This window comes from Amblyomma mixtum, chromosome 3 (assembly GCF_055824585.1).
Source record: "Amblyomma mixtum isolate Tamu chromosome 3, ASM5582458v1, whole genome shotgun sequence".
Classification (NCBI taxonomy): Eukaryota; Metazoa; Arthropoda; class Arachnida; order Ixodida; family Ixodidae; genus Amblyomma; species Amblyomma mixtum.
The window spans coordinates 324,211,550-324,221,500 of NC_143014.1; the positions used below are offsets into that span (position 1 = coordinate 324,211,550).

General features: G+C 46.6%; 1 protein-coding gene across 1 annotated transcript in view; it reads left to right on the forward strand.

The window, feature by feature from the left end:
• LOC149355797 (uncharacterized) overlaps window positions 1-4,358 on the forward strand; it is a 32,713-nt gene extending 28,355 nt beyond the window's left edge. Inside the window, exons 9-10 of the mRNA XM_089576192.1 lie at window positions 3,790-4,050; window positions 4,179-4,358. Of these exons, the coding sequence (XP_089432318.1) occupies window positions 3,790-4,050; window positions 4,179-4,358 (441 nt within the window). The remainder of the gene's footprint in view (window positions 1-3,789; window positions 4,051-4,178) is intronic.
• The last annotated feature ends 5,593 nt before the right edge of the window (window positions 4,359-9,951 follow it).

The following is a 9,951-nucleotide window of genomic DNA, read 5'->3' on the forward strand; positions in this document are numbered from 1 at the left end:
TGGGGGCTGCAGAGGCTGCGTTGGTGTCGGCGTCACACCCAAGGCCTGTTGAACCTCGTCCCGGATGACGTCAGTGAGCGATGAAAGTTGCGGCTGCGTTCCCGTTGGCAGCAATCGTCGGAGCTCCTCTCGCACAACTTCACGTATAACCTCCCGCAGGTTATCGTTGTTAGCGGTATCCATGCAGCTTGCTGACAAAAAGCGCTGCTGGCGGTGATACTGACGGGCTCGGGCGTCAAGAGTTTTCTCCATTGTGGATGCCTCTTCTACGAATTCCGCGACGGTTTTCGGTGGGTTGCGAACGAGGCCGGAAAATAGTTGCTCTTTAACTCTTCGCATAAGCAACTTCACCTTCTCTTCTTCCTTCATGCTCGCGTCGGCACGCCGGAAGAGACGCTCCATTTCCTCAGTGTACACAGCAACGGTCTCGTTTGGATGTTGTATGCGAGACTGTAGCAGCTGCTGGGCTCTCTCCTTTCGCACGACGTTCGTGAAGGTCTTTAGAAGCTGCTCCTTGAAGGTTTCCCAGTTCGTGAGGTTAGCTTCCTCATTCTCAAAACAGACTTTTGCTGGTCCCTCCAAGGCGAAGAAGACGTACCTAAGTTTCGTGGCATCGTCCCAGTTGTTGAAGATAGCCACACGGTCGAACTGCTCCAGCCATTCCTCGGGGTCGGCGCCAGGCGAAGCGTCGAAGGCCGGTGGCACCCGGGGCTGGTGAAGAATGATTGGAGTCGTCGTCTGGGGCAAGCTCATGGTAGATGTTGCGGCTGGCTTCCGCTTCCGGGTAGGGTCCGGCAGAGTCCCGAACTCTGGTGCGTCCCCTTGCAGGCGTCGGCTAGCGCGGTGGACTGGACTCAGGTCCTGCGGTTGATGACTCAGAGGGCTGACGTCACGGCTTGTAGGGGGTGTCCGGTACATGGAAGGCTGCCCAGCACCTCCACCAGATGTCACGTTGTAGTGACGGCAGTCCGGCGGTCATGAAAACACCAACAAGACTTGGAAACGAAGCTCTTTATTTGGGCTGACTTGCGCCCGGAAAAGAACTGAATCACTCGGCGGCGGGGTAAGCAACAAACGTGCTCGTCGGTCGTCGAACTACGAATGCCCGCCGCTCGCGGCATCGCTCAATTTAAAACCGGCAAAGAAACTTCCAGATAGCAGGACAAGATCATCTACAGTAATCTGGAAAAAGCTAGATGCAGCCTTTCATGGCTGCGATCAATCGAGATTAGACTGGTCGCTTCTCGCGTCACGAACAAAAATGATAACAGCCCTTTCCTGCAGCCTTGAGCGTGAACGAATAAACACTACAGTGATACGTGGCAATATTGTACTTTGAAATTTGAAAGGGATTATTAGTGTTTTGTCTCCAAGGCTCGCTGAATTCTCTCTTTCATAAAGCCAAGCGTTGAACGCCTCATTTCGCGTGCTACCAATATGCGTTGTATCAATTAAAAACTGCTGAAATTGTTCACACAGAGCCCAATCACCCGTTTCTGATCAGTTTGTTTACAATTCCACCCCAAAATACGGGAGGTACAGCCAACCACAAGTTTAATCTGCCTGCGTCTCATGATATACACAGTACGAGGGGGTACCCAAAAGAAACCGGACTAAATTTTTTGGTCGGCAAAGCTTCTGTGGTACCGCGTTTTGCCACTAGGAGCGCATAGAACGAACATTCCAGAGTCAGTAAGCCGAGTGCCATCGTTGAAGGAGGTAAGACTAGTTTATGCAGAGTTTTAGAGTGACGACTGTTTTGTGTGAACGTCGTTTTTGCAATGGCTGATTTTCGTGAACAGCGTGCGCCGGTGATATTTTGATTTTTGCCCGGAAAAAGTTGAATGGAAACTCTTGAAATATTAAGAAAGACGTACAAGGACGATGCTATCGGGACAACTCAAGTGTTCCTGAATCGAATCCTGAATCAAAGCAACAATTATGCCAATGGAAAACTTCAAATTCACCTCGCCTCAAGAAAGCTCGTCAGGTGAAACCAAACCTCAAAACAATGCTGATTTGTTTTTTCGACGACGTGAGAGAAGTCGCCCATCGAGAATTTGTTTCGCAGGGTCAGACAGTTAGGCAGGCTTTCTACTTGGATGTTTTGAAAAGATTGGGCAACAGTGTGCGGTGGAAGTGGCCAGATTTGTGACGGTCGAGTGACTGGTTTTTCCATCATGGCAATGCCCCTGCTCACACAGTTCTGTCTCTACGACAATTTTGGACCAAAAATGGCATGACCCCTATTCCTCACCCCTCATACTATCCCGACCTTGCCCCGTTCTACTTTCTTTGTTTCCTAGAATGAGAAAATAGGTTAATGGAAAGCGTTTCGCTGATGTTACTGAGGTGAAGAAAAAAACGACGGAGACACTGTCAAGCATCACAAAAGATGAATTTAAACAATATTTTGAAAAATGTAATGAAAGATTCGACAAGCGTATCATTGCGAGTGGGGAATACTTTGAAGTAGATTGAAGGTCTGTGCTTAAAATGTGAACAAATAAGTTCAAACAAAAATAAGTCCGGTTTCTTTTGGGTACCCCCTCGTATAACGCTTGAAGTATTTAATGGGGAACTACCCTGGAATTCACTGCCAGTACACATGAAGTCAGCCCTTAATTTTAAGGCAGCACCAAAGATGTATTTTTGAGGAGTGCCTGCAATACTTAGCTGATAGGTGGGTTTATCTTAGAATATATTGCAACAAGCAATGAACTAATGTCTTTTTCAAGTTGTTATTTAACAAGATGTAATTTACGGTTACGTTTGCGCAGGCCGACACAGATCCCGGAGCTTAGTATTTTGTAAATTTTGTAATTACCCGATTTCAAGAAGCGAATGTGCTACAGTGATATTTTTGTTCGGTTATTCTGTTCACGTGCATGACATGACATGGTCTATTTCGGCTGCATAATTTGTTTGCTGATCTGCTGCTGCTTGAATTTGAAAGTTTTTCGTTTGGACCCGTGATTAGCCAATGACTGCGCGTCCAATAACTGCTTTTCTAGTTTGCATAACACGCTGTCATAATTGCAAAAGAAGGGAAATGTGCTTCAACAAAAAAGCACAGTAGATGTTCATTAAAATTCGTTTCACTCATTTCAAACAAAGGCTCCGGTGTGGCAAACAATGTGAGGATATTTCCTAGCGCTGGAGAGATTGGATGCTGGGCCGCTAAGCTGTGCTGCTCTCTGCATGACACCAACCAGCCCAAAGTGCCATGTTAGTAAATTTTATTTCCTATTGTGTAAAAGAGCAATGAAGAAATTCTTTTACGGTGAATGCAAACCACGGCGCCTTCTCAGAAGGTCTGTGCAGCGCTGTAAGTGAACAAAACATTGTGGAACACTACATTACAGGAAAGCTCACGCTCGTGAAAGATAGATTTCAGCCTTTTGTGCGAGGCTGTGGGGCAGCTACCTTGTGGGGATTGGAAAGCACTTAGGCACTTTTGTGCCTAGCGGCGCCAGGCACACAATTCTGGTACGGTCATATATATTGCGTGCATGCCTAAATAGGTTTTCCCTTTGCTAATGGTTTTACCTCTCGATATTTCCAACTGCCCAGCCTTGCTCTACATACAAAATCTAACCTTGACTGCCCAGTGCAATGGCACCTCTACAGCCAAGCGAAATTCTCTCTGGGCTCAACATTGTGCATTCGGTACATTGCACATTGGTCACTGCAGATTTGTTTTCCGCATCGAGGTGTGATCTGTCGTCCATGGCTGGTCAGCCCTGCACAGTGGGGGCAAGTGTGGGTGTTTCTGCCTCGTCCGTACAGGTGCAACGGGAGACCGTCCTGACATTCAGCTTTGACCGAGTGTTCCCGGGCGTGGCCAGTCTGGCAGAGGTGTACGCCCAAGTCTCCCAGCTGGTGCATACTGCTCTGGACGGCTATCACGTGTGCATCTTTGCCTACGGCCAGGCGGACGCCGGCAAGACCAACACCATGGAGAGGGACCTGGATGACGAGCTGAGCGGCATCATCCCGCGGGCCCTCCACCAGGTCTTCGAGGTATCCCAGAAGCAGCCCCAGTGGACGGTCAGTGTGCGCAGGAAGGGAGGAGGGAGCGTGGACGCTCTTGCGCTACTGCTCTTCAAGCCTGACATTGACTGCACCCCTTTTTGATTCCACAGAGTGATGATTGACGTGGCTTGCCTCCCTTGCAGTACACCATGGTGGCCAGCTTTGTGGAGGTGTACAACGAGACCCTGCGCGACCTCCTGGTGCCTCCCTCCCAAGCAGACAAGGCCCCGCCGCTGCAGCTGAAGATGAGCAGCAAGGACGCGCCCGTCACGGTGGCCAGCCTGGCTGAGGTGCCAGCCCAGTCAGCCCAACAGGTATCTTAATAAGTACCTTAACAGCGTGTAGGGAAAACTTCATTGGCTGCTCTAGTGACGGTGATGTTTCACACTGTATCTCACCATTTGCGTGTGCATACTCATCGTATAGTGTAGTGCTCTACAATGAGTCTGGAGCTTTTGCTCGCTTTTACCGGACAATGCATTTTCCCCGACCGTCATCGCCAGTGGAAAGGGACTCTGTACCCACCTCGTGCAGTGCATGTTAGGTGGTGAGGGGCATACATCGCAGCATGCTACAACAGAATTAATTCGTGGCATGACCCATGGTCATGTCCCTTATAGGGGTGTCATCGGTAATATTGGGAGAGCTGCAGACATAAGAGAAGCACGACTCTGGCACGCATTGAAAACTCTTGTCTGCCCATAAACCGCTGTAGCCATCCAAGGCTGGCATGCAAATTTCGTGTGATATGTTTAGTGCGTAGGCCAGCTTGATAGCTTCCATGTGTGCCATCTCAGTAGCCCGTTGAGCTCAGGTGGTGCGGGCTGGGCAGCTTTATTTTCTTCTCGCCCATTGTACCCTTCGTGCCACCTCTGTGGGAACAGAGTGGCCGCGACTCCTTCTTTCTAGATAAACTTGGCAAGCTCCTTGTCTTGAGCTTGGGGTGCACACCATGCTTCAGAATGTGAAATAACCTCCTCTCACATGTTTGATGTTCTGAGACTTTCTTCTTCCGCCTGTTGCGAATGTAGGGCTCATCCACGTCATATTTTCTTGCGGCTGCTCTGACTTAATCATGGGAGCAACAAATTCTGTCGACGCACAAGCTCCCTTTGGTAACACCCCAGAAAAGTCCGGAAAGAGTATCGGAGCGGTTCGTCGCAACTGAGATGTTCCGTATTTGTGTCTGTGCAGCGGCAAAGTGCTCCCAACCTATCCAAGCCTGCTTTTTCTTTTTTAGTGTACCCTTTTCATCATAACAAGGGTATACTGTATGTGATCATAGGCCAAAGTCTTAATTTTACGCCGTACTTGAGAGAAGCAATGATCAGCTATGTTCTTGAAGATACTGAGCTATAGGGGCCCGAGATATATAACTCAAATTACAAAGGCAATGTAGAACAGGTTATTTAAATAAATATGTTTGGTAAGCTTTTCGTTGTTAGGGAGAGCCAATGTTCGCTCTTGCTAGTTGGGGGATGGGCGGTTGAGGGGTTCTTGCACATTTTCATACCATGTGTTAGAGGGTGGGACGGCTTGCAAGATGGAAAGGTGTCTGCCTGTATACATAAAGGTGCCGGCATACAAGACAGCTTCCTTTGTGATTAGTGTGTGGTAACGTAAAGGGTGCATGCGGTGGTGCTGCCGTCGCCCGCCAAGGTACTCCTCTTAGGAGAATCTCTGACTGGCACTAGCTTCAGGGGAGACTTATTAGTCGCGAGACGAGGCCTCTGAAACTGCTGAAGCTGGAAGGTTTTATGCTGGCAAAATCCACCTGTTTTGCTTTATGTATGAGTACCTCATCAGATTCATTCAAGCATGTATATATATATATATATATATAGGGGAGGGGAATGAGGGGCTCGTTATAAATATGACAGAAGCCAACAGCCACAGAACCAAAGGGCACAGGGGATTTTTTTTAATTCATTAATTTATTTTATGGTGTTGATCAATTTAGAATATTACTGAATATGTTATCGCTTGAAGCTAATTGATTAGAAAAGCCGGAGAAAAAACAACCACGTGCCGCCGGAGGGATCCGAACCCACGACCTCCGAATTACGCGTTCGGTGCTCTACCTCTCAGCTACGGCGACGGCTGTCAAACCTTCTGCTTTCGGGGGTATTTATGTTTACAAGTAACCTAACTTTGAGAGTGTTCATCAGCGCCACCCACGTTCATAAGCGGCGGACGTAGAACGTCCTGAGTTACCGCAGGCGTGACGTAGAACGTCATCGAACGGAGAGGGTGAAAGCTGCGTGAGAACCCTCTTATGCTTCCTATGGCGTCAAGGCTGCCAGAACCGAGGCCCTCGCTAAGCAGTTAAGCAAACAAGGGAAGGGGAATGAGGGGCTCGTTATAAATATGACAGAAGCAAACAGCCACAGAAACCAAGGGGCACAGGGGATTTTTTTTTAATTCATTAATTTATTTTATGGTGTTGATCAATTTAGAATATTACTGAATATGATATCGCTTAAAGCTTATTGATTAGAAAAGCAGAAGAAAAAACAACCACGTGCCGCCGGAGGGATCCGAACCCACGACCTCCGAATTACGCGTCCGGCTTCTGTTACGCTGTTGGCTTCTGTCATATATATATATATATATATATATATATATATATATATATATATATATATATATATATATAAATAGATTTACAATAATTTTCAATTCAATTATTTTTTGCCATGGAGAGTAAATTAAAGAGTAGAAGTGAAAATATCTCGCAACAAGCAAATTTTGCACCTTTCGATTTATATGCCAATGCCACAGATGAAAGTAAACACCATAAGAAGTTTGGTAAAGCCCATTACTCTTTTTTCAGAATTTTTCTAGCTTCAGAATATTTTTTTATTCCTGAACCCATTTGAACCTGTTTGAACTGGTTCAATAAACTCCTAACCGGTTCGAACGGAATGTTGCTCAGCAGCTCAACCCGGAACTGAGCCCGAAAGACAACAGCATGCCGGCTAGAGCGTGTGCGTACAAAAATAACTATTCAAAAAAAGAAATTATTAAGATTGCGGTTCGAACCCATTCCTTCCGTGTGCCAGGCGGGCACGCAACGTATACGACATGAAGTGTCTGTGGTACAAGTGTGTTAGAGGGGCATGAAGTGAACACGGTGTGGTCTGTTCCATAGTAAAGTGTGTTGGGGATGTGTATTTGCAAAAAGGGCAGTTGTCGACGTCACCCGAGGGTCACGTGAATATGTCATGTGACAACGGTAATTTCCAAATAAAAAAAGCTGCTGACATCCAAACGCAAATGCTTTAGCATTTCTCCAATGCAGCTGACTGGAGTGCTCTAATATTCATGTAGAGTGGGTCTTGTTTTTTATTTGATTTGATTTATTTGTTTCCTTTCTTAAGGACCCGCCCTTCGCTTTCTTTATTTTGCAGGTCAACCAGTGCCAGATTGGCGCAGCACGCAAGAATCTTTGAGGGCTCAGCAGAATGGGACAAGGCATTGTTGCCGCGACCATTTTATCTGTAATTGTCTAATTTTATATAGCATTGTTTTACTTTGGACAAGTGATGAAGTCATCGTGCTTGCTTAGCTATGCGTGCTTTTGTAATGGACACTGTTGTGAGCAATGGGCAGTCAAGATTCAGCGACTGCAATGCAAAGGCTGCTGGAGACTTGAGAACTGCAAGAGCTGCTGGCACGAGGACATCGGAAGATACTATAGTCCTTGTGCACTGAGGCGCAAAATTGTGCTGTGTTCAATTTGATGTCTTTGTGCTCAGCTTACTTATCCCGATGAAGAACTTACATTGTGTTGGTGTTCTATGAACTAGTTGTAATTTAGTACGTAGCCGATGTATGCGTCATGACGTATGACGCAAAACAACGGCAATCTCTTGGTCGCAAACACCTGCTGGCTGGACTCTTCAGGTCTGTAATGATAACATGAAGTGTCACTTTTTCAAACAGGTTGCAACACTCCTTGTGCTTAGCAGTGGTCTTCAGTCTGCTCACCTGGGGTAATACATGGTATCACAGAAACCACTGTGCACCCTATGTACCATTCTGTTTCTTTTGTTGTAATGTTTGAAAACTGTGACGGATTTTCAGAAAAGAGCATCAGAGCAACGCCTTTCTTTGGCCGTTTGCTCTACGCTTTCAAATTCAGGTATGCAAGTTGTCCAGAGATGTTGGCTTTGGGCAAATTTTTACGAATTTTATGCGAAGCATATTACTAGAGGTACACTACAGCCCTTCGCCGTGGTTACGCGCCGTGCACACCACGTGGTACAGTGACGTCACACCACGTGCATACCACGTGACACATGACGTCACGACAGAGGAAGATGGGGGTCCACCTCGCGCCGTCGCTGTGGTTGCACGCCGTGCAGACCACGTGGTACAGTGTCGTCACACCACGTGACATACCACGTGACACATGAAGTCACGACAGATCGCCGTCACGCGCTGGGAGAGGGAGAACGATGCCATCGCACAGACACCGGAATGTCCTCGAACGGCATTCCCGCGCATTTCGAACGCGCGTTCACACTCGGTGTAGGTGAAACGCTCGCTCCACCGGGCAGGCGGACGCGGCTTCCGTGGCAATCCAGGCGCCCACCCAACGCGCGTCTCGGGGTTAGTCGTCGTTCCGATGTAGCCATGCCGTTGTCTTCCCCCCCGACGAAGGCTTCTAGTAATTGTATTAAAATTACCAAGTATTCAACCAAGGAAAGCCATGTATTACCAAGCCTAGCCATCAATATGCATCGCATCTGACCAGGGTTAACCAAGCTAAGCCTCAGCCATTTTTTTTAGCGAGTGCAATGCTTTTGCATTTGTGTTCATTACTTTAAGTATGGCCTCTGGTAGCATGTGTACATAGCATGCTTGTGGTAACTTTGGCTTAATTGTTGAATGCACATCGCTAGAAAGCTTCACAATGTATTTTTTTGAATTAATGCTTTTCGCATGAAAACCATGCGTATCCCATGTTTATTCTCTGCTACAGTGTTGTGCTAGTTTTCTCGTATTTGTACCATGGAGGCCTTGAAAACGTGGGCAAATAGCCTAATGTAATAAAGTTGAACGTATATCATTTGCGAGAACTTCCTTCAGCCTTGTCTGGGAATCCAGAGAGGCTTCACGGTGCCTGACAAGACCGCAGACTGCTCTGGCTTTTTTATAGCATTACGGCAGTCAAATGGTCGGTCGTCGCTCCTCATGAAATACGTTTTCTGGGACTTTAACATACTAGAACTTCTGCTCCGGCTTTCCTTAATTGGTTTAAACTTCATTCTGTTGCCATGCCAGGGTTGCATTTCAGGGCTTGCCTTGCTAAATAACTGGAGGTGAGGGGTATGAACTTCAAAGCATGGTTGACGATCATGCATTATATTTCGAAGTATTTCTCTCTATTTTTTTTCTGTAGTCCGTACAACCCGCTCGCAGAAGACCTCTGCTTACAGAAAAAAACGTCAAACAGAATTCCTCCGGGACAACAAGCAAACAGTTATTCAAGCTTTTCTGTTTACCAAAACAATAAGTTAATCATGAGACAAAATTAGACTTTATTGCCTCCAGCAACAGCTTGATAGCCAAACATAAAAAAGCCAATTTTGTGCATAACTGCAACTGGTCAACAGAGTAATACAGGAAGCAGCGGACTGCGGCCTGTGTTGCCGACTGCTGTTTTTTAAACGTTTCATCATACTGTAGACATTATAAAAAGCCTGCAGACTATACTAAATGTCATATACGTCTGGTTTAACCTATTCAAAGATTCTTAACGTCTTGTAGGTGTCACGACAGTCTCGGAATGTTTTTTTTTTGCCCAGACATGAATATTTCGTAATTTTTTGTCCTGTAGTTGGCATGGACATGCAGACTAAGAATATATCACAATTCTCCAAGCTCTACAGCTAAGACTGTCAGTCACTG